General features: G+C 35.9%; 1 protein-coding gene across 3 annotated transcripts in view; it reads left to right on the forward strand.

Annotated features, from left to right (window-relative positions):
• Positions 1-19,701, forward strand: part of LOC106870387 (tetraspanin-33) — a 176,815-nt gene extending 157,114 nt beyond the window's left edge. For all 3 annotated transcript variants that reach the window (XM_014916430.3, XM_014916431.3, XM_052978563.2), the window contains 3 exons: positions 5,610-5,657; positions 8,396-8,512; positions 11,530-19,701. In XM_014916430.3, coding sequence (XP_014771916.1) covers positions 5,610-5,657; positions 8,396-8,512; positions 11,530-11,613 — 249 coding nt within the window. In that variant the 3' untranslated portion in view covers positions 11,614-19,701. The remainder of the gene's footprint in view (positions 1-5,609; positions 5,658-8,395; positions 8,513-11,529) is intronic.
• The last annotated feature ends 7,114 nt before the right edge of the window (positions 19,702-26,815 follow it).

The raw sequence follows: 26,815 nt of genomic DNA on the forward strand, positions 1-26,815 counted from the left end.
GTCGTTAGAGTAAGTGACAGAGTACTTAAGATCAGACTAGTGCTTCATCATAGATTAGCTACTGTCATCTCAGCCTATGCACCTCAACCGGGGCTACCAGATGGTCTGAAAGACCAATTCTATGACACCCTCTTGCAAACTACCTCGTCGACGAGTGACAGGGACCTTCTCTTTGTGGCTGGAGACTTCAACGGTCATGTCGGACGTCGTGCTGGGGGCTTCCATGGCATACATGGAGGCTATGGCTTCGGTTCCCGCAACGAGGAGGGAACCAGACTGCTGGAGTTCTGTGATGCAACCAATCTTATGGTCTGCAATACCAACTTCAGGAAACCTGCCAGTCACCTAGTCACCTACCGCTCCGGCAGACACTCTAGCCAAATCGACTACATCCTCGCCAGAAATAGGGAAAGAGGGCGGCTTATAAATGCCAAAACCTACCCTGGCGAAGAATGTACCCCACAACATAGATTAGTAGTTAGCGACTTTGGGATCAAGGCAAAATGGGTGCCCAAAATTAGACAGGCTTGGAGAAGAAGGGTGTGGAAGCTTAAAGACCCTGCAAACGGACAGAAACTTAGAGACAAGTTACTTGAAGCATTTAACGAAATAGAAGGGGATATAGCATCATACAACGTGGAAGACAATTGGAGATTTCTGCGGGACAACCTGTTGAAAGCCACCGACCAGATTTGTGGGTGGTGTAAGGTCCCCTCCCAACCCAGAGTAACGTGGTGGTGGAACAAGGAGGTAGACAGGGCTATTAGACAAAAGAAACAGGCTTGGAAGGACTGGAAGAACGGTGGTAGCAGGGAATTGTACCAATGTGCCAGAAGGGAGGCTAGGCGACAGGTTTATTTAGCCAGAGGGGAAGCAGATAAGGAAAGATTTGCCAATGTTCTGCGCCGTGAGGACCAAAGACTCGAGGTATTTCGTGTTGCAAGACAGTGTAGGAGAGAGAATAGTGATGTTGTAGGAGAGAAATGTGTTCGCATGGATGATGGTACGCTTGCATTAAATGAGGATGCAAAGAAAGAGGTCTGGAGATGCCACTACGATAGATTGCTTAATAAAGAGAATGAATGGGAGAAAGAGAGCCTGCCTTATGTCGACCCAATAGAGGGACCAGCTATCCGAGTTGATAGTACCAGGGTAGATAAAGCAATTAAGAGTATGAAGACCGGGAAAGCCCCCGGCCCATCAGGAATCACTGCAGAGATGCTCAAAATATCTGGCAGTGTTGGCTATAGCCTAGTCACCCGTATTACGAACCAGGTGATACACGAAGGAGTCATACCCTATGACTGGTGTAGCAGCATCATAGTCAACTGCTACAAAGGTAAAGGGGACGCTTTAGATACAAATAATTACAGAGGCATCAAGCTGTTAGATCAGGTTATGAAAGTTACAGAGAGGGTCATAGCCCAACTAATTAGGGAGCGAATCAATTTAGATGAGATGCAGTTTGGGTTCGTGCCAGGTAAAAGCACTACTGATGCCTTATTTCTAGTGAGACAGTTGCAGGAGAAATACCTAGCTAAGGATAAACCTCTGTACCTGGCTTTCGTTGACATGGAGAAAGCCTTTGACAGGGTCCCCCGATCCCTTATCTGGTGGTCAATGAGGAAACTTGGGATAGAAGAATGGTTAGTGAGAGCTGTGCGAGCCATGTACAGAGATGCTGCCAGTAAGGTGAGGGTTGGAAATGAGTACAGCAATGAATTCCGGGTAGAGGTAGGGGTCCACCAAGGTTCCGTCCTCAGCCCCCTATTATTTACCATAGTCCTCCAGGCAATCACAGAGGAGTTCAAGACAGGTTGCCCCTGGGAGCTCCTCTATGCTGATGACCTTGCCCTAATTGCGGAGTCACTATCAGAACTAGAGGAGAAGTTTCAGGTGTGGAAGCAAGGTCTAGAATTGAAGGGCCTTAGAGTCAACCTAGCTAAAACCAAAATCCTAATAAGTAGGAAGGTAGATAAAACACAAACCCCTTCAGGTAGATGGCCCTGCTCAGTATGTAGAAAAGGAGTAGGTAGTAACTCTATAAGATGTACCCGGTGCAAGCTATGGACACATAAGAGGTGCAGCAACATCAAAGGCAGGTTAACTAGCAAGTTAGTTTTTGTTTGTGGCAGATGTTCAGGTGCAATAAAGACTGCAAACAAACAGGAAACAACTTCTATCTCATTCCAGGGTGAAAAACTAGAGGTAGTCGATAGCTTCCGCTATCTGGGCGACCAAGTTAGTAGTGGGGGTGGGTGCGCTGAAAGTGTAGCTGCTAGAATAAGAATAGCCTGGGCAAAGTTTAGAGAGCTCTTACCCCTGCTGGCGACAAAGGGACTCTCACTCAGAGTAAAAGCAGACTGTATGACGCATGCGTACGAACAACCATGCTACATGGCAGTGAAACATGGGCTGTAACTGCTGAGGACATACGTAAGCTCGCAAGGAATGAAGCCAGTATGCTCCGTTGGATGTGTAATGTCAATGTGAATACCCGTCAGAGTGTAAGTATCTTGAGAGAAAAGCTGAACATTAGAAGCATCAGTTGTGGCGTGCAAGAGAGACGATTGCGCTGGTATGGACATGTGGTGAGAATGGAGGAGGATAGCTGCGTGAAAAAGTGCCACACCCTAACAGTTGAGGGAACCCGTGGAAGAGGTAGGCCCAGGAAGACCTGGGCTGAGGTGGTGAGGCAAGACCTTCGTACATTGGGCCTCACCGAGGCGATGACTACGGACCGAGACCTTTGGAAATGGGCTGTGCGTGAGAAGACCCGGCAAGCCAAGTAAGATCGTTGCCAGTGCCCCTGGACTGGTTCTTGTGCGGGTGGCACATGAGATGCACCATTTTGAGCGTGGCCGTTGCCAGTACCGCCAGACTGGCTCCTGTAGGATTTTCGAGCGAGATCGTTGCCAGTGCCCCTGGACTGGCTTGTGCGGGTGGCACATAAAAGACACCATTTCGAGCGTGGCCGTTTTCGTGCGGGTGACACGTAAAAGCACACACTACACTCTCTGAGTGGTTGGCGTTAGGAAGGGCATCCAGCTGTAGAAACTCTGCCAAATCGGACTGGAGCCTGGTGTTGCCATCCGGTTTCACCAGTCCTCAGTCAAATCGTCCAACCCATGCTAGCATGGAAAGCGGACGTTAAACGATGATGATGATGATTGTTGTACTTGGGGATAGTCATATTGCCAGTTTAGCCAATAAAAACACACGCACTGTATATTTGGTGTTAATTTGCTTCAGCTTTATATTACATTACATTAATCCTATTTCGGCCAGAGTTCTTTCGTCACACTTCTGTGACCTCATCAGTGGTCCTTTGCTTTCTTCTTTCTTATGTGTGTCCCACCTTGCTAACTATCAGCCATTGAAAAATAGCTGATAGTTAGCAAGGTGGGACACACATTGAAAAATGGCTGATAGTTAGCAAGGTGGGACACACATAAGAAAGAAGAAAGCAAAGGACCACTGATGTGGTCACAGAAGTGTGACGAAAGAACTCTGGCCGAGTTGTTTTTTGTTGTTGTTTTTTGTCTTTTTTTCAACCTATATATATATATATGTGTGTGTGTGTGTGTGTGTGTGTGTGCGTGCGTGTATGTGTGTGTGTGTGTGCGTGTGTGTGTGTGTGTGTGTAAACAGAGATAGCAGTTATAGTAACCGACTAAGGGATAAAAAATCCATATATACTATCAGTATCTATTAACTGTATCATCCCTGGGCAATGGTGTGCAGGCACACCATACACACAGAGTGCAGATAACAACAACGTAAACAAGAGTTTATCAGGAACCAATGCAAATAATTAGGAAATGGTGAAAACCACAGATTAATCAACACATCGGCTGGACCACATTTATCGCTTATTTTTTAATACAAAGCATGACATAATAAAATAGGTAACATGACATATCTTAGATCCATTACTGATCAGATTGCCAAAATGCAGTCTATACATAAATGCAAGAGTAAAATTCATCTTTATAGGGCATTCAAATTAAGGCAATTGATCTTCATCAGAGTGAAAAACAAGAACATATAATATAAACAAAAGGAAGAAGGAAAAAGAAAGAATTAGTCTAGAAACCCAATACGTTAAGAGCAAATAATTATATACCATCAGGGCTACAGGGTCGGTAGGTAGAAGAGTATATATATATATATATATATATATATATATATATATATATATATATATATATATATATATACATAACATAAATAATATATAATTATATGCATATATCCATACATATATGTACATACCGACATCTATATGTATACATACAAGCATATATGGGTACAGGACATCACAAAAAACTTTAAACACGAGAAACGAAATATATGTATATATATATATATACACACACACAAATATATATATATATATATATACATATACAAATATATAAAAAGACAATGCTCATTATTATATTAGGAGATTATACATACATTTTAACACTTTACAGTATACTTACATATATACATAATTCTATACATCAATCTAAAACAACAGGATTACTAAAGAAAGACCGGAATTTAAGAGAAGAAATAACCAAAAGGTCTCATGATATTCATTGAAGGATTTTATCTCATATTCTCTTTTTAAAAATCATCTCTGGCTAATTGTTGAGAGGATGTTGGCATTGTGTTGGCAGAGGCTTGCACTCTCTGAATACTCTTGTTATATAATACTCTTGTTTTATAACAAACATTCTCAGCTGCAAAGGACTTATTCTAAATTCTTCAGTTCATCTGAAAAATATAACATTTCTTCTGAACAAGAACTATCCAAATCTATTGAACAGAAAATTATTTCTTTATTTGCTTAATTTTGTAAAACTTGAGCTCATCACAAATCTTGGGAGCCATATACACCACTAAAAGACATTTGATTCTTACTGTGGTTGTCTACACTTTAAAAATGATATGTTCCATATTGTATGTTATGATATATTCTTCTTACTTAACTATTTGCTAACAGGTTTAGTGTTTAATGTAAAAAAAAATAACCAATGGGTGAGGGGCCAATATCTACAGACTTTTATTGACTGGAAATAGCAGTAACTGAGTGAACTTAGTGTAGTTAGTATTAAAATGGAATTGTTACATGTTATTGAGGTTAGAGTAGAAATGTGCATAGAAGATGATCGTGGAATACAGATCAAGGAAGTGAGGTTATTGGATAAAATATTTTATTTAAAGATTGGAAAGTGAAGCATAAAATTAAAATTGGTTTATAGACTGTAGGAGTCTCATTTTAGGTGGCATAGAAATAACATATCAGGGAGGAGAGGTCATTGTTGTTTCAAATTATTTTTATATGAAATAGTCTTGAATTTGTATTTACTATACAGAGTTCAAATCCTGCAGTCAAAGTACTTTTGTTAATTAGGATTAATAAACTTTTATATAAAAGGGTCATTTCCAAGATTGATAATTTTTCTTTTCTACTCTATGTAAAGAAAATCTTAGTATAAAACTTAGGATAAAGACCTAGGCAAATTTAAAATTACATGTATAAAATAGTTACCATTTGATAGCTTTTACTTAATGTTTCCTCTTGGATATTTTTAATTTGATATCATCTTTTACTTTAGGGTGATTTAAGAAATGAAATGTGTGGCTTTGATATCACAAATAAAGAGGTAAGTAAAAGTTTCTTCTCTTTTTATGTAAATATATTTGAAATAGTTCATGTATGTTTAAGCCTAGGCTTATGTTTTTTTTTTATATATATATAAGCAAGTTCTTATATTCATGTAAGTGTATGTACATGTGGTAATGTGCACACTTGAACATGAGTTAAGAAGATATACCTGCGTATAAGATAATTCCACAATACATGGGCAGGAGAAACATCATAGCCAAGACCATAAACATTGGTGGTGACATGGGCCTTTGTCTCTCAATTACCTCTGTTTCTATAAAGGTATAAACAGGTCATGAGCCTAGAGGTGCCCAATAATAGCTAGTGATCAAGTGGAGTCTGCATGGATTTCTAGATATTGATGGCTCCCAAAGAGCAAAACTTATTCTAGGAGTTATAGTCATAATAGAAGCAGTGAAGTACTGGAAGAAAGCTCCTTTTCTATATATATGGGAAACTGAACATATGAACCTGTTGTAAAAAGTGAAGAGTAGAAGTATATCGCTGTAGACAATCATGGCTGCAACAGCAACAGCACTATCAGTTGAAACTTCTAGGATTGCCAAGGAAGAAATAAACATAATTGCTTCATCGTCATTGCTTCTAGTACTGGAGGTCAAAATCATTGAGGTAAGTGAGAAGATGAAAGGTCTCTTTCACCGTCACAGACTGGAATTTCAGCCCATCATGTTATGGAATAAAGAGAAGATGAAGTCTGGAGAAAATTCCTGCAGAAACCACCCTAAAGTCAAGCAAGGATGCTGGGAGCTCTAAAAAAAAATTTTTTTTAATCCTGCTAGGAGGAAGTTTATCATTTAAGTATATATGCGCATGTCTAGACATGCAACTATATGCATGAGAATTTATACATAAAACAGGCATACAAATCTGCACAAATACATACATACATACATATAAAAATACCTTGTTGATGCTGAAATTCCAATGAAGGAGCCTTGGATCTAGGTTAGAAATTGGTTCTTTCTCTATTGGCAAGAAATCTTAATAAATAAACTGAATAATGACATACATACATACATACATACATACATAAATACATACATACATACATACGAATATACATATATAAATACATACATACTCACACACATAGATACATAAATACATACATCCATATATACATACACTGACATATATAAAGAATATTTATTAAAAAACATTTTGACTATGTCCATTAGTATTTTAAAAGGAGCTGGTGGTTGTGGTCATATTTATAATGGAGACCAATATTGAAACTAAAGATGAAATGCTGTCTGACATTTTGAATGATGAAATTGCACAGTGGAAATATTACAATGTGAAAGTGTATATATGGCATAGTGAATATATGGCTCTGATCTTCCTATTGCCAGAACATTGTATGAGATGAATAATTGAAAAATAAATATTTTATTTATGAGTATGTCATTATTTTATGAATCAATAACATTAGCAATGCCAGATCAATAATGTCCATTATACATGAATGCCATCATAACAGTTTATTTATTTATTTATTTATCTATTTATTTATTTATTTATTTATTTATTTGTGTATGTATTTTAAGATGTGACAGCCCCTCGTTTTGAATTTTCCATTAAATTTATTTTTGTATGTGCTATCAGATGAAAGAATACATCAAAATAATTGTTTGGAAACAGGTTTAAAAGTGCTAAACATTTTTCCATCACACACCGAATATTTTCTTTTCACATTTTTTCCAGCTTTTTGCCAAACGCATTCCTCCATTCTTATGTATTAACTTAAACAGGTTGATATTTGTCCATAAAATGTAATCATATCAAATGCTGAAAAAATTTACTTATCAAATAGGTTTTAACCAAAAAGAGATTTGCTTCAACTTGTTTACTATTTATAACATGTTTGTGTTAATCATAATACATATTTTTTTGTCTTTTATTGTTGTATATTAGATTTATTATCATTTCTCATAGAGAAAGTGGTCTACAGATCAGTAGAGGACCATAGAAAGGTAACAAGAGCAATAAACAAAAAATATACACTTTCCTTTCGGTTCATGACTTTGACCTCTTCTTTACAATCAAAAGATAATAGGAAAGTCTAAAACTCAAACACCTAGTGCCAGACAAAATTACAAACATCTAAGACCTCTAGACCCTGAAGCACTCACTGAAGCAATCACTAAAGCAATCTAAAAGCTTGGCAAGATTATAATAATTCTAGACCCAAGTAAAAACCTTCATAAAGTGATTTTATTGAGACCTAAAGGTTCATTCCTGACATGACATTTCTTCTAGATCTTTACATCTTGAATTAAAATTCTGTTGAGGTTGAGTATACCTTTAACGCTATTGAAGTTGATAAAATAAGTACCAGTCAAGTACTGGGGTTGATGCAATTGACTTGTCCCTACCCTCAAAAATGTCCTGGCCTTGTGCCAACATTAGAAAGAATTAATTTTTTATGGCTTAAAATGAAGCATCACATATATAAATGGTTATCATTATTGTTTAAATTTTAAAGACAGCAAACTGGCAGAATTGTTAGTACACCAGGTGAAATACTTAGTGGGATTTCATCCAACTTTATGTTCTGAGTTCAAATTCCACTGGGATCGACTTTGCCTTTTATCCTTTCAGGATCGATAAAATAAGTACCAGTTAGGTAGTTGGGGTTAATGTTATTGAGATACCTCTCTCCCAAAATTACTGGTCTTGTACCAAAATTTGAAACCATTATTATTTAAATTTCAGAGACATGCAGTTAATCATCGAATCTACACTCAAGGCTGTCTTAAAGGCTTTCGGAACTGGTTTCATAAGAATGAGATCCTCATCACCATTCTAGCAGCTTTGTTTATTGCCCCACAGGTAAGTACACTCATATATATTTTCATTACGTTGCAACATTTCCAGTTTAGACCCAATAGTTTATATGTTACTTTAAATAAAACCAACCTAGGAGAGTTACTCCCATGTTTGTGCTTTTTTTTCATGCATTTTTGTGGTTAGTGCCACAGTTTCCCACTTGCCAATTTTATTAACAACTGTTTTGAAATGTTAGTGTTTTTGTTCAGACATCATTCTGCTTTTCCTAAAATCAGTATCCTTAAAACAAAAGTCTCCCAATATCTGAAACAGTTTAAATGATTATAGTGGAATTGCATAATTATTTCAACATCAGAAAATTCCTTGAAATATTTTCTTATAGCCCTTTACAGTTTGAGTTCAAACTCTGCTGAGGTTGTTGCGATTGATTTAATCAACTATACATTTCTCCAAATCAGTGATCTTACACTTATACTAAAAGTCAGTGACTATAATTTATTGAACTATTAGCCTCATCTTTATAAAATATAAACTTATCAATATTTATATCTGCACTATCTTTTTATAATTTGCTCTTCAGTCAATGATGTTGGTTTATAGATTTTCTAATAAGTATAAAATTGGCTTGAGCTTTGCTCATTTTTAGGGTCAGAGAAATTAGAGTCTGCTAAACTAAACTCCTTTATGGTTCAAACCAGTGGTCTGTGGCTACTCTGGGTCACTGCTACAATAATAACTTCATTATAAGTCTTTTTTTCCTTTCACATTAGTAATTGACAAAGCCAATGCTCATCTCTTGTTTCTGTTGTACTGACTAGAAGAAAGACAATTCTCAAAGGGGAAAATTAAACTTAACCACAGCAAACCAACAATCACACAGTATTGTGTGGTAAGATGTTTGCTTCCCAGCCATATTGCTTTGGGTTCAGTTCTATTGTGTGGCCTAAGATACCACACAGTGTCTTCTACTATTGCCTAAGATTGGCCCAGGCATTGTGAGTAGATTTGGGAGGCAGAAACTGAAAGAAGTCTAGTGTGTGTGTGTGTGTGTATGTGTGTGTGTGTGTGTGTGTGTGTGTGTATGTGCATATATGTCATCATCATCATCCTTATTTAACGTCTGTAGTCCATGCTAGCATGGGTTTGATGGTTTAACAATGGCTGGTAAGCTGAAGGGCCGCATCAGACTTCAGTCTGATTTGACATGGTTTCTAGAGCTGGATGCTCTTCCTAACACCAACCACTCTGAGAGTGTAAAGAGTGCTTTTACGTGCCAGTTGCATGACACAAGTATCTGCCATGACTACAATTTCACTTGGCTTGATGGGTCTTTTACTCAAGCACAGCATATTGCCAAAGGTCTTGGTCATTTGTCATTGCCTGTATGGGGCTCAAAATTCAAAAGGTGCTTTTTACGTGCCACACACATGTGTATGTGTGTGTGTGTGTGTGCGTGTGTGTGTGTGTATTGCTGTTTTGTTACTTTGATTCGGTGTGATTGTTGTAAACAAGTGTCACTGTCATGCAAGTGGTGTCCTTTGTTTCCAATCTTTAGTGTAAACATATCTGCTCATCGGGAAACATTACCTTATTTGCAAACAGGTGAGTGTTGGTGACAAAAAGGACAACGGCCTGCAGAAAAATTTGCTTCAACAAATTCCATGTGAACCATGTGAGGATGGAAAAGTGGATATTGATGATGATGATGATGATGACACTAATTCAGCAGTAAATTATATCACCTTGTGGTGGCTACTTCAGGGGTGCAAACAAACCAACATCTGTTGTTGAGCATTGGAGAAGGATCAAACACAAAGACAAGAAAAGACACATGTGTGTGCGCACGCACACACACACACACACACACACACACACACACACACACACACACACACACACACAGTTTCCATTTACAAGATCCACTCACAAGGCATTGGTCTGCAGTAGAAAATACTTGCTCAAAGTGTCGTGCAGTGGAACTGAACCTGAAGTTACATGCCTGCCCCAACATGGCCATGTTCCAGAAATTTGCCATCTTATCTTTCTAGTCAGTTACACTTCTGACATGTATGTAATCTAAAGAGATGCATGGATTATTATATGTTTATATGGATGTGTTGTTTCTGAACCAACACTTGTGAATACACCAAACCTATGTTTTATCATATATATGCAAACCTCTCACTGTTTTCAAATTACTATTTTCTAACATAGTTCATTTACTATTCAGCTGCTCAATGCTATCAGCCATCTTCTACTCCCCTCTTCTCAATATACCCACCCTCGCTTCTAAAATGTAGTAGTCATGGAGCTCCCCTACTGCCAGAAACCTGTTTTACTCTGGCTCCTTCTCTTATACTGTTACCCATCTTTTGCCACTCTTCTCCAAGGATAAAGTTGCCTCCTTGGAGTTCATAGTCTTGCAGACCATATGATGGCCTCACTAGTGCTGGTACAGGTTGTAAGCACCCAATACGGTCTGTAAAGTGGTTGGCTTTAGGAAGGGCATCTGGCCATAAAAACCATGCCAAAACAGACACTGAAGCATGAAGCATTTCTTCGGCCCACTGGATCTGTCAAACTATCCAACCATACCGATATGAAACATGAATGTTAATAATGATAATAATGATTTAAGATTGATTTGGAATTATAAAACTTGTATTTTTAATACCTGCATACATACATACATACATACATACATACATACATACATACATACATACATACATACATACATACATACATACATATATACATATATATATACATATATATATATATATATATATATATATATATATATATATATATATATATATACATATATATATATATACATATATACATACATACATACATATATATATATATATATATATATATATGTGTGTGTGTGTGTGTGTGTGTGTGTGTGTGTGTGTGTGTGTGTGTGTGTGTGTGTGTGTGTATGTATATACATATATATATATGTGTATGTATGTATAACAATTTTTCATTAACAACAGTTTCTCCAGATTCTAAAATCCATTAAAATCTCACAATTTTTTTCTTTGCAGATGGCCATTGTTTTATTAGCAAGAACTCAAGTCAAATTCATGAGATATAAGATATCAACAGTTAAACCACCTGCACAGCTTTGATATACGCTTGAAAAACAAAATAACTAGTAACAAATTAAAAAGCAAGTGATATTATGAGGGCACTAACACTGAAATCCAATATGCACGTTCTGTGTGAAGACAATAAGAAAGGGGAATATTTAGGAACAGGGATATTTATTAAAGTAAATAATAAAAAGCAGCAAAACATTTTCTGTCACCAAGTAATTAATATTAATTACAAATCTTCCAAAAATTTTGTTTGAAATTGGTGTTCATTTTTCCATTTACTGTAACAACTAATTCTAAAAACCTTACAGAGAGAAGAAGGAAAACTGAAGTCAATACTTGAATTTATTTCAAAGTGATGTATAATTTATTTTAAAAACAAATATGTGATATTGTCTAGGGAGAATGTAATGGGAAAATTGTGAATGATTTTATCAATAATATAATATAATATAATATAATATAATATAATATAATATAATATAATATAATATATATAATATAATATGATATAATATAATAGGTTCTACACACATATTGAGTCCTTTATCCAGACAATGTTTGTGGTTTTTATGTATCTAAAAACACTTATCTTTAAATCTGTGTGTGTGTGTGTGTGTGTGTGTGTGTGTGTGTGTGTGTGCGTGTGTGCGTGCGCGCGTGTGTGTGTACTTGTGCAAATAGAGTAAGACCGAAATGAGAATTTTTGCTGGGCTTTTCCTTGAATTAATGGTTTTTAATTGGCATTGCAAATAGAATTCTTTTTATGAATTTTAAATATTTTATGAAGATTTACTATCAATAATGGGAATTTTAATGTTTCTAGAGACAAATTATTGCTAGTAGCTAGATACTCAATGAATAACTTCAGACAGTGATCTAAAAAGTATATTTAATACATTTATTTATTTATTTTGTATTTCTATCTAAAATGTCACACTTATTTCAGCAGTCTAGAATTTAAGTTTCCATTTCTATCCAGTTATTCTCCATTATCACTAATGATGGATAACAAGTTCCAATTGTTAATGTTAAATAAATGCTTAAAGTTTAAACACAATTCCTACTCCAAAGCATAATATAAGAAGTTTACCAATGACAATAAATAGTAGCTATAGTTGAGAGAAAAAAAAAATTTAATCAAATTGTGCAAAAACAAAAAAAAAAGTGAATTAAACATTCCCATAATATATGATAATAGTAAAAAATAATTCATTCTGATATATGCTTTGCCATATTTGAGTCTTTCATAGATTACTAATTAAAAAATCATTTTAGGGATTTAAATGATTTTATTCTATCAAGGTTACAGTGTTATAATTACAGTTTTAGCATCAAAGGCTGTGTTTGTTGCTAGTCTATGGGCTTACTAGCTTCATATGGTGCTTAATGTAATGATCTACTCCATGTTGTAAAAAAATGCAACTGGACTTTATTTTCTTTAGTTAGTTTCAAGCTTCAATGAAACTAACTTATATTTAACAGGATGCTTCACAGACAGGTGCAAGATATGGTTATATCTTTCTGAGTCGTATCTTTTTTCAAGAATTTTAAATATAACTTTAGTCAACAATATCGTATACAAGTGGAATATATGCATATACACAAACACAGGAATTTATACAGAATTTTACCTATGCTTGTTTTTTTTTTAAAAAAGGCATGCATTTTTTTATTTATATATATATATATATATATATGTCCATACACATTATGGTTTGATAACTTTGGTCAGGAAGTGCTAGCATAGCTGGGCAGGTCATCTCAAGTATTGCACGTCACCAATCCTCTTTTGTCATCTCTTCCATGAGGCTTCACTTCATGAGATCAGCCTTCTTACACCGCCACACACACACACACACACACACACACACACACACACACACACACACACACACACACACAAGCACGCACACACACACACACACACTCACACACATGTTGCCTGCATGTTCATACATAATTGAATTTTTCAGTATTGCATATAAAGTTTCATCAGTTAGTTGAAAACCAGTAACATCATTGTCTCTAGAAAGTTTCACTGGCTTTCTATGACTACATTGATCACCTTAACTTAACTAAACCCAAATAGAATCATTATGTTAAAGTGTTATGTTTTATAGTTTGTGTTGGCCTTGTTGAGTTTTGTTACTAGTCATGGGTGCCAATGAAACATTTTAGTAAATCAAATGACAGGACCATATTATCTTACTAGTATTTATTTTACCAATCCTTACAAATGAAAAACAAAAAATTTAGACATCAGCAATGTTAGATGCTAAACTTAACTTTAAAATATTGGTCAAGAAATTATATACAAATAAAGACTTAGGTCAGGTTTTTTAGTCAGTATTCTGCTAGTCAGTCTTTTGGAAAAGATACTAAAATACAAACATTCCAATATTCAATAATCCAACCACTCTTTATACAAAATCTACAACAAATTAATATAACTTACAAAAGAAGTGGCTTTAGGAGGACATAAACCGATAACAATTGTCAAGTGGAGAGAGACAAACACAAACACAAAGCTGCATGCACATATATACATACATACATACATACATTCATACATACATACATACATACAATCACACATACATACATACATACATACATACATACATACATACATACATACACATGCACAAACATGTATGCCTTATAATTTTATGTAAAAGTTAGGTTCCAAGCAGCAACTTCATAATAAAATAAGCAGAATATTTTGTAGAAATGCAATCATAAAAGGAGTTAAGGAGCTAAATGTTAGAACAACCATCTCATACTGTAGTCTTAGCAACCAAATATTTAATGAGTTCACATTAAAACATGCTCAAACTGGCTTGAATTTTACGATTCTGAAGATGTCAGTACTGCACTTCAGAACATCTTCAATTCAGTTTGGACCACAAGGGATGCATCAGTATCATGCAAATGCTTTAAAAATCTCAAAAGTGCAATTTAGGAAACTGATGCAGTTCAACTTGCCAGGAAAGAATGTCATGATGCTGAACAGGAACATAGACTACATAGAAGAGGGAATAGAAAAAGACGCAACAGATCATCTAACCATCTCAAGTAGGTGACAAAAATAGGCATTGCTTGAACTTGAACAATATATAACAACCAACCCTGACAGCAATGTGTTCTGGAAACATGTACATCTGAAGCAAAAACCTCACACTCCAGTTGGCTTTCTTTGCAATCCCCACACAGGTCAAATTACTAATGATCCCAAAGAATGTGCAGAACTTATTGCTGAAAACTATGCTGGCATTTTAACTGTTGAAAATCCAAATGTACCATCACCACCTCTGATATCAAATTCTATAACAACTGTGAAATTTACACCTGCAATGCTGCTATGTCACCTTAAGAATAAGCGCAACTATGCCTCTCATGGTCTTAATGGGGTTACTTATCTGCTTCTCAAATGCAGTGGGTTCTTTCTTTTGCACCAGTTTTCATTCTCTTTCCAATTCTGCTTTCATGACTGTATCTTCAGAACAGTGGACAATTGCCAGCTTCATTACCCTATTCAAAAAGGGTGATCACACATCACCTGTCAACTACTGTCCAGTCAGTCTTATTAGCTGCATCACTGAACTGATGGAGTTTTGTATCAGAGAAACTGGTTGAAGTCTTTCATTCTTGGTCAAAAAGAGGTAGTCACAGTTCTAGGACATCATTCTTCACCTTAAGAAACAACATCTGGTGTACCACAGGGATCCGTTTGGACCTTTATTGTTTGTTGCATATATTAATGACATAGATACCAACTTGAAGAATGTTACAGTGTTGAAATATGCAGATGATATCAAGCTGTACCTTGGGAGAAAAAGAACAAACCCTATATGCTATAATCTTTCCTACAAACAAACTTGGACACAAGCAACAATGGATTACTAACTTGCAACTCAAGCTGGCAATGGACAAGTGTATCACCATGCATTTTGGGAGGAAAAATCCAGCTTTTACAAATTACCAATCTTAAGAAGTTTCTTAGTGAACATGACTGGGATATTATTGGCAACAGTGATTTGCATTGGACAAACTACATCTCTAAAATTGTCAAAACTGCTGAGGGTGTTTTAGCATCACTCAGGCCTTTATATGAATCTAGTATATACACATATAGAGTTTGCATCACCAGTCTGAAACACTTATTTCACTCAGCATATCAATCTTTTGGAAGCTGTTCAGAAACATGCAACCAGACGAGAACTCACCATCAGGCATCTACCATAATCTGAATGTCTTGCTTCTCTGGGCAGCCTAGATACATTAAAACTCTAATGTCTGGCAACTGACTTCGCAGACACTCACAAGATTATCCATCATCTTTCCAACAACAACCTTGAGCACCTTGAATTCCATAATACAACTAACACTCAAGGACCATGCTTACAAAATCAAGAAACGACAAGGCACTCATGACTTTCAGAAACATTTTTTCATGTTCAGAATTCCTGAAGCATGGAATAAACTACCCGCAGCTGTTGTCATCTGTTGGGACACTACATCTTTCAAAACTTCCAAGATTCCTGAAATTCACCAACAGTACACTTGATATTCCCTGCCTATTTTCTTTTAATATTTTACTCACTGTTCACTTCCTGTGCACATCTTATGTACTGTTTTTGCAGTTCTGGCTGATTTTTCTGATGAGTTGTAGTGCACCTGACCTCTGTATAAAATAAGTTTATTATATATTACTTGTTGAAACGTTTTGGATTGCTTCCAAATAATCAACTGACTATTCTGACAGGTTTAGTGTAGTTATTCATCAAATTTATATATAAACTAGACAGTTTTTAAAAGCAATAATTTTTGTCAACATCTAGAGAAAGAACCATATCAACAAAAATACTCATAAAAAATATTAATAAAATGTATAATTTTACATACTATAGTAATAATGTATTGCTAACATTTGTATGAGTCAAAGTAGAGGCTGCATTCTCTCAGATTAGAAAATTTATATATTTCTTTAAGTAAGTATGTATGATAAATATTAATAACAAAATATAATAAAGATATGATAATGCATACCAATTATTGATGAAAGTGAAAAGCAACAAAAGCAATTCTTAATTAAATATATAATCAATCAACAAGCAATAGGCCAGAGTATTAGTAATAAAAAAATTACACCAGGGAAATATTCTATTAAAACAATGAGACATACACAGGTCGCTCAACAATCAGGAGTGAAATATTTGTTCTGTATAACATGAAACAATGTACTAATGCTTTGTTTGCATACTACAAGTAATTAATCATTAAAATATTTGGAAATAATTGAAGACAGAGTACATGAAAAAATATGAGTTACAAACCTTTTAAAAACTCCTAATAGAGACCAACAAACTTATATGAAATGTAACAAAGTTTAATGAAACATCTAAAAGAAAAAGCACAAACAAACACACACATGTACATATACACCTATGTGCATGCACACACATACTCACACATCCATGCAGACAGGCATACAAAATCAAATATATATATCTAGCAACAAATGATTACAGATTCTTGATACTGTTTTAGTTCCAACAAAAGAGACTAGTCCCTTTGTTAACTGCTTTTACTCTCTTGTGAATGAAACAGCATATAAATATTAAGAAGAAGAATTTACTATTGTTGCTGATGACAATGTATTATCCTCAATGATTTAATTCTCTGCCAGCTGGATTGGTGCAAGATGCCCACAACACACACATAGCCTGCCATTTTCCTGCCATTTATACATCCATCCATACATACTTAAGAAACTAATATATACATATCTGGTGATATTGACTGTGTGCATACATTTCCGTTTTCTGCACTACTAAATCAACTGTGAAGCTTTCTGTCTAAAAGTTGGTTTCTCTCTTTTCAACATTGCATATATAAACAAAAAGAAATTAAAATAAAACTAAAAAAAAAAAATTCATTCATAATTCTGTTTACCACTTTACGCACATTAAAGAAGCTAGTAATATTTCAATGCTTAATTAGGCATAAAAAATAGTTTTTACCATAAATCAAATATGAGTTGTAAATTATCACAGGAAGATAATTGTCATTGGTTGAGATATGAAGATTGCATTAAAAGATGATCTGTCGAAATAATATTTCTTTTAAAAATCAAAGATATAAAATATTCTCAAATATATGTTCCAGAATATTTTATTAACATCCCGGGTATTTTTCTTTAACATGATAAGAATGCTCTCAAAATGCTGATTTGAAAAATAAAAAATATTAACAACAACAACAACAACAACAACAACAATAATAATAATAATAATAATAATAATAAAAGCATCCTGGGTCCTCAAGAAGTATTGATTTTAACTGATTGAAACGATTCTTTTCAAACGGGGCAAAGTTTACATGTAAACAATGAAAATTTGTAGTAATTTTTAATTGTTATATTTACAAAAATAAATTCAGTTTTTAGAAGCTTTGCCCAACTGGAGTGATGATGATGATGAGGCAGAACCACTCATCTGGGATTCAGCTTTTGTAGTTGATATCTTCAGTTCTTCAGCCTTCATTGACATTTGATAGACATTAATTTATTAATTGATTAAAAAAAAAATTAATAAAAATAGTTGTTCACCCTTCATTTTTAAATGGCCAAATTTTAGAATTTATGTTTAGTTGTCTGTTTAATAAATACAATAATTTTAACAAACATATATTTATTAACACCTTCCAGGTCCAAAGGGCTCAAAAAAGAATGATGCTTAGTTCCAGTTTTATGGATTATATATATATATATATATATATATATATATATATATATATATATATATATATATATATATATATATAGGTATTTCATTTCATATCGGCGACCTCTGATGAGCGTAGGGTTATATAACCGGATTGTTACCTAGCACTCCATTGTACCCCTAGTGTGAAACCGATTGGTAAGATCAGCCATGATGAATATATAATACTGTACACTTTGGATAATATATATATATATATATATATATATATATATATATATATATATATATTGGGGAACTGGAGGGTTGGTTTGTATGGTCAATTTTCATTTGAAAAATAAATGACACTACTTGCTATATTTTCATTAAAATTTTGCCAAAACTTTTTTCTAATACCACAACTACATGTTTGTTTCACTGTAAGAAGTAACCATGACGATCGTAATTCAATATGCTGATGAAAACAAATATTATGGATTCGCTTTTTTGCTATCATTTGAGGCAGAATATTTATGAAAGTTGTTATGGGAAACACCATTGTAATTGCTTCTATCAAATATATTCCAAGGAAAATGATTCCTTTTTGGAAATGATTTTATACTTCATAGAAAGAAAATTCCATTTGTAAATTTGTATGTAACTTATTAAAATTAATTAATGTGCAAACGAGAAAAATCAATTCTTATATAGATTTCCTTAGCAAGAAATATGGCGCTTAACTCACTGAAACCAAAATAATTAATTGAAAAAGAATTTTAAAATATTTGCTACAAATATTTCAACATTTAAGCATTAAAATTACTAAAACTTCTTCCAACTTTTGGTGATGGAATTTACAATAATAAGTGAAATTGGATATTTTTTTTTTAAGACTATGAGAATTTAAATTCACATGTACTTTCATTCCCTGAACAAATTATGCATTAAAATATTTGCATACAGGAAAAAAATAAATAAAAGCATAAAAAGAAACCTAAATTGAGACTTTTTCACAATTACGGAATCTAGGATAACAAAAGAATGAACAAAATTTCAACTAAAAATTATACCAATTTATCTTGTCATTGGAAATTAAACTACATTTTTGCAGGCTTCATAAAGTGAATAGTAAGTACCATAAAAATGGATACTTGAGCAGGAATGAATATTAAGTATATATCAAAAGAAGAGTACTGAAACCAAAAAACAAAAAGAAAGTAAAGAAAAAGAAAAATGAAAAGAAAAAGATAAACAAAAAGAAATAGAAAAAAAGTAAACAAAAGCACTAGGCCTGTATGGAACTTGGTGTTGATTTTCATTGCAGTTAATTGCATATCTTCTTTTTCTCTTGAATTGCTGAGAGACATTTGCATTTAACTCTTTCCATTCAAATAAAATTTGTACCCTATGATTATATGACTTCTGAGATTATCTTTTTGGTGAGGTTTACAAATACCTACACACATATATTTAAATGTGCGTGTGTATGTGGGTGTGTGTATGTGTGTGTGTGTGTGTATACCCATATGCACATGCGTGTTTGTATGTTTGTGCATATTTGATTTCATATTTTGTACATTTGAGGTTATGACATTTTCTATGGTCAACAATATGGATTGGAGTATATTTATTGTATCAGCATGAAAATGACTGTCTGACTGTATGAACATCATCTCTACACTGCAGCAGCTCTTTTACAGAGAAGCTTCTCAGTTGATCTGGTTGCTTTCTTTGATTAATACAAGCATAGACTGTGAGACTTGTGGAGGCGCAATGGCCCAGTGGTTAGGGCAGTGGACTCGCGGTCATAGGATCGTAGTTTCGATTCCCATACCAGGCATTGTGAGTGTTTATTGAGCGAAAACACCTAAAGCTCCACAAGGCTCCGGCAGGAGATGATGGCGAACCCTGCTGTACTCTTTCACCACAACTTTCTCTCACTCTTACTTCCTGTTTCTGTTGTGCCTGTAATTCAAAGGGTCAGCCTTGTCACCCTGTGTCACGCTGAATATCCCCAAGAACTACGTTAAGGGTACACGTGTCTGTGGAGTGCTCAGCCACTTGCACGTTAATTTCACGAGCAGGCTGTTCCGTTGATCGGATCAACTGGAACCCTCGACGTCGTAAGCGACGGAGTGCCAACAACAAGAACAACAACAGATTGTGAGACAACCAAAACAATAAAAAGGCTGTAAATCTATCAGGAATATTTTCTGGATTATGAAAAGTATTAAGTTATATCCCTACAATACTAATTATTGATTGAGCATACTTATGATCAAAGGCATTCTAAATATCTTTTTAGGGGGTTCTGGGACATTATTCTGTCAAAAGTAATATTTATTTATTCACACTGTTTTGAATTAATCATGCATAAACTTGTAGCTTTCAGATATTGATGGGCTAACCATTAATTTTTAGAATGATATTGTAGGATTTTGTGTGAGAGGTCAGACCTGGCCAGTTTGAGCATAAAACAGGTAGAATATTTTGGCTGGATATGGTCAGTTTAAATGCTAAAGGGTTAAAGGAGATTTAGCAGTCATTTCTAGCACATTAAACAGTCACATACAGGCTTTTTCATCAGCTTATAATTAATCAATATGTTGTTACTGGCTAATCCTGACATTCCAGCCATGACCATCCCATAATTTTAGAGGTATCTAATGCTACCTTGTCTAATACTTTTGCCACTTTTTTAAGATTGTGTAGTGTGATTTTCAGGGGTTTTGGCTGCTGTTTCCAACAATTGACTCATAGTTAATCATTAATGACTTTTACAGTCAATAATGCACTGAAAAATAGTCATCATCATCATCATCATCATTATCGTTTAACGTCCGGCTTCCATGCTAGCATGGGTTGGACGATTTGACTGAGGACTGGCAAGCCAGAAGGTTGCACCAGGCTCCAATCTGATCTGGCAGAGTTTCTACAGCTAGATGCCCTTCCTAACGCTAACCACTCCAAGAGTGTAGTGGGTGATTTTACGTGCCATCGGCATGAGGGCCAGTCACACGGTACTAGCAACGGCCATGCTCAAAAAGGTGTTTTTTACGTGCCACCTGCATGGGAGCCAGTCTGCAAGTGTTAAGAGAAAGTCAGAGAAAAGTTAATGCAAGATAGGGTTAGTTTGGATTGTAGTTTAGGCACAGGCATGGCTTTGTGGTTAAGAAGCTCACTTTGCAACTATGTAGTTTCAGGTTCAATCCCTACTGCATGGCACCTTGGACAAGTGTCTTTTACTATAGTCCTTAACTGGCAAATGCCTTGTGAGTAAATTTGGTAGATGGAAACTGTGGAAGCCCATCATCTATATGTGTGTGTGTGTGTGCATGTGTGTATGGACACAAAGATACACACACACACACACATATATGTATACACACACACAATTATATGTGTATGTGTGTATCTTTGTGTTCGTCTCTCCTACCCACAGCTTGACAGCCAGTGTTAGTTTGTTTACATCCTATAATGTAGCAGTTCAGCAAAAGAGACTGACAGAATAAGTACCAGACTTAAAAATGAGTACTGCGGTTGATTTGTTTGACTAAACCCATCAAGGTGGCGCCCCAGCATGGTCACAGTCCAATGACTGAAACAAGTAAAAGATAAAAGATACAGATGGAACCATATATGCCACACTCTAAGAGGATAATCAGAAAGTAGTTCTTAGCTAAGCATAAACAATTCTATTTTGCATTTTTCAAGCTAAAGAAAACCTTTGACAATACAACACTCTGTGGTTTGGTGTTAATAATACAATACACTATTGTTAAAGGTTAGGTCAGTGACTTGTAAAAACTTCCTTGATGGTCTGTGTTACATCAACGAATAATCAAAAGGAAATATGACATCATCATCATCAACAACAACAACAACAACAACAGCAGCAGCAGCAGCAGCAACATTTTCCAAGCTGGTGTGGGCTGGACAGCTTGACAGGAATTGACAAGGCCAGGGGCTGCACCAAGTTCCATAGTTTGTTTTGGCTTGGTTTCTATGGCTAGATGCCCTTCCTAATGTCAACCATGGGTGTGTTTTATGTGGCACCATCATGTGGTTGTTAAATATGTCACGAGGAAAGGATAAATTCATACTTATGCTGATTAACAACATGCATGTGCACACACATACACACATCTGTTTTCTACTGTTTTATTTTGTGTGCTGTGGAGGCGCAATGGTCCAGTGGTTAGGGCAGCAGACTCACGGTCATAGGATCGCGGTTTCGGTTCCCAGACCGGGTGTTGTGAGTGTTTATTGAGCAAAAACACCTAAAGCTCTATGAGTCTCCGGCAGGGGATGGTGGCGAACCCTGCTGTACTCTTCCACCACAACTTTCTCTCACTCTTACTTCCTGTTTCTGTTGTGCCTGTAATTCAAAGGGTCAACCTTGTCACACTGTGTCATGCTGAATATCCCCGAGAACTACGTTAAGGGTACACGTGTCTGTGGATTGCTCAGCCACTTGCACGTTAATTTCACGAGCAGGCTGTTCTGTTGATCGGATCAACTGGAACCCTCGACGTCATAAGCGACGGAGTGCCAACAACAACATTTTGTGTGCTATAAATGTATACTTTTAGCTTTCATTGCAGTTTTTCTACATCTGACTTATGACTGCTTTATTTCCTCACTTGAACCCTTTTGACACACATACTAATTAGCTTCTACTTACCATTGCTTCTTGTGAATGTCAGCATTTCCACCAACCATACATCTCCAACCTTCTCAGAAACCACATACTAAGCAACCAACTTGTGACTTCACCACTGTGACTTCAGTTTAACTGGAGATAAAAGCCTGAACCCAAAACATAGCAATTTGAATACTGAAAACGAAGTTGCTCACCTTAATTTTCAATCTTCCTCCTTTCTCAATGCAAATTACAGATCTAGGATTAGCTGTGTTGGATACCAATCCAGGATTTTGAAGCTGAGGGATGGGGTTCATAACCTAGGATAGGAACCTACTCCAAGTACAGTCAGCCACAGTCAGATGAGCATGGGACTGGTATAAGGCGGGACGATCACACTCTGTTGTCATGACTGAGGTCCCTACCCGCTACCTACTTCATAAGGAGTTGGAGAAACTAAGAGGCTAAGAGTAACAGAAAGCACAAAATCCCATTAGTGTCAGCCAGCTTGAGAATTTCTAGCTGCTGAATCAATCTCAAATTACATTCTACCATCTTAAAAAAATAGAAAGGAAAGATAGATTGGTTAATGTAAAGCTAAAGGCATTACATCATCATCAACATCGTTTAATGTCCACCTTCCATGCTGGCATGGGTTGGATGGTTTGACAGGAGCTGGGCAGGCAGAAGACTACACCAGACTTCTGTGTTTGTTTTGGCATTGTTTTACGGCTGGATGCCCTTCCTGACACCAACCACCCAGCAGATTGGACTGAATGGACTGAATTAAAATAATACAATCTGATATTGCAAGCCTTTGATCATACATCTGCTTGAGCAGAGATGACCTGCAGCCAAGCAACAGCAACAACAAGCAAAACATACTAGCAGCAAAGACAACAACAACAAAAGCAATTCAATGTCATCTAAAAATAATGACTAATTGTATACAATACTGAGGTGCACTAGGGTTAAGAGTAGAGACCCTCTTCAGTCATGAATAACCATAGAATTGCACAAAGAAAGTTCACCACCAAGGCACAAGTCCATGCAAAATTGTTTGTGGAAGACCAGCAGTTGCCCATACATACCAGTCTCCCCTCTCCTTGGCAGCACTGATGTTGCTATTCATTTCTACAGCTGAGTGAACTGGAGCAACATGAAATAAAGTGTCCTACTCAAGAAAACAACAGACAGCTCAGTCCAGGAATCAAACTCACAGTGTGTAAGGCCAGTACTTTAACCATTGAGTCTTCATTTGTGGTGTACTAGACCAGGGGTTTTCAAACTGTGGTCCGCGGACCACAGGGGGTCCGCAAGGACAAGACAGGGGGTCCATAGACAGCAAATACTTTTTATGGGCAATTTGATTTTATATATGTTTTTTTAATCAAAGTCTTTTAATTGACAATAAACCTATTTGTTAAATACTGTTAAATAAATAAATGTAAAAATATATGTTATTTTAAGCAAATATTTGTGTATAAATTTCATAAGCGTTTATAAGGGGGTCCCTAAGGTAAAGCCTGAAATATAAAGGGGTCCGCAAGTCAAAAAGTTTGAAAACCCCTGCACTAGACTACAACTCATCATAAAAAGGGGTTAAAAATTAGGAAATAAAGCAGTCATAAGTCAGATGAAGAAAGACTGTAATGAAAGCTAAAAGAATACATTTATAGTACACAAAATAAAACAGTAGAAGACAGAAAAAGGAACATTAAAAGACTCATAGAGAAGAAAGGGTGCAGAGGCATGTCAGGAGGCATGGAATTTTTGAAGGATGCAGAGTCCTGACAGCAAACAATTGACATGGGTAGTTTATTCCACACTGCAACAATTCTGAACATGAAAAATGTTTCCAGAAGTCATGGTTGCTGCACTGTTTCTTTTTTAATTTTATATGCATATCCACAATTGGTAGAGGTATTGAATTCACAAAGGTGGTCAAAGCTGTTGTTGGAAAGATGGTGAATAATCTTGTTGGCTTCTACCAAGTCAGCTGCTAGATGTTGAACTTTAGTGTGCCAATGCCCAGAGAAGCAATACATTGAAGATAAAGTGACTTACAGAGGGCATTCATCTGGTTGTAAATCTTTGGACAACTTCTGGTAGTTCAATATTCTGGCCAAGATGGAGTTTCCAGATTTGAGATGCAAACTGTATAGATGGGTTAGAGCCATATATAGCTTTATATAGATAACTGGTAAGTGCATGATAAATGTCTAACTGAGTGATGTTAAGATACCTTCAGTCTTTTTACAATTTTAGAAATGTGGTTTGTCCAGTGTAGATCATTGTTGACAATAATGTCAAGGTCTTGCTCACCAGCAGATATCATAAAGCTGGTATTTACCAATTGAATTTTTTCTCCCAAAAATGTATAGAGGTGTACTTATCTAGAGTTAGCTCGAGTTGTCAGTTAGAAATTTATTGCTGCATTGTGCCCATGTCAGATTGCAGGTAAGATCTTTAGTACATAGGATCTGTTCTTTTTATTTCAAGGCACAGCCTATTGTCATCAACATATTCTAACACAGTAACATGCTTCAAGTTGCCATCTATTTTGTTAATGTATGCAACAAATAACAGGGAACCAAAAACAGATCCATGCAGGATACCAGATGTTATTCCAGTATGAATGTTATTGTAATTAATCTAGTGCTTATCTCTAACTGTGGAAGGAACCTGTAGAAGAGGTAGACCCAGGAAAACATGGGATGAGGTGGTGAAGCATGATCTTTAAACATGGGCCTCACAGAAGCAATGATTAGTGACTGAGACCTTTGGTAATGTGCCATGCTTGAGAAGACCTGTCAAGCCAAGTGAAATTGTAGTAGTGGCTGATGCTGGTCTCATGTAACTGGCACCCATGCTGGTGGCATGTAAAAAGTACCCTTTGAGTGTTGGGTCTCATGGAGGCAACTGACACATGTGCCAGTGCACATAAAAAACACCTTTCGGGTGTTGGGCCTCATGGAGGCAATGTGGCCAATGCTGCTGTCACGTAACTGGTATCCGTGCTAGTGGGACATAAAGAGCACCTTTTGAGCATTGGGTCTTATGGAGGCAATGACAAATGATCAAAACCTTCGGGCAATATGCTGTTCTTGAGAAGAAGCCCCATCAAGCCAAGTGAAATCAGTCATGGCAGATACTTGTGTCATGCAACTGGCACCCGTGCTGGTGACATATAAAAGCACCCATTACACTCTTGGGGTAATTGGTGTTAGGAAAAGCATCCAGCTGTAGAAACCATGCCAAATCAGACTGGAGTCTGGTGCAGCCCCTTAGCTTACCAGCCCTGGTCAAACCGACCAATCCATGCCAGTATGAACAACAGACATTAAATGATGGTGATGATAATGATGAGTGACTATTTCTTTTCAATGAAGAATGCACAACTAACCAGTCATAAAGATTGATCATCATGCCCACTGCAGAGCTTTACTATAAGTCATTTGTGTGGTGCAAGATTAAAGGCTTTGGTCATGTGGAGATAAATAACATCCACCCATGACCTGCCGTTTGTGATTAATCTATTCATTAATTTTGTGTCTCATTGACACTGTTATGTCCTTCTTTGAACTCACTGTATATGCCACTTTATAACATGGACTTATAACAAGGTTATAACAATACAAATATAAATCAGAAACAACACGTAACAAATAATATCTCTTCTCAACAACTTCTACAACTGTCTTCAGAAAGCACCGGCATACACCAAAGTGTTTTTTGACTGCAACAATAATTTCAACAACTGTTGATTTTGTTGTTGTTGTAGTTGCCGTTGCAACTGTTGCTGCTGCTGTTGTTGTTGTTGTAGTTGCCGCTGCAATTGAACCATGGAAACCAACAGAGTTATCTACCTTATCTAGCAGTATTT

The sequence above is a fragment of the Octopus bimaculoides genome, chromosome 2, assembly GCF_046866305.1.
Source record: "Octopus bimaculoides isolate indiv1 chromosome 2, ASM4686630v1, whole genome shotgun sequence".
Taxonomy (NCBI): Eukaryota; Metazoa; Mollusca; class Cephalopoda; order Octopoda; family Octopodidae; genus Octopus; species Octopus bimaculoides.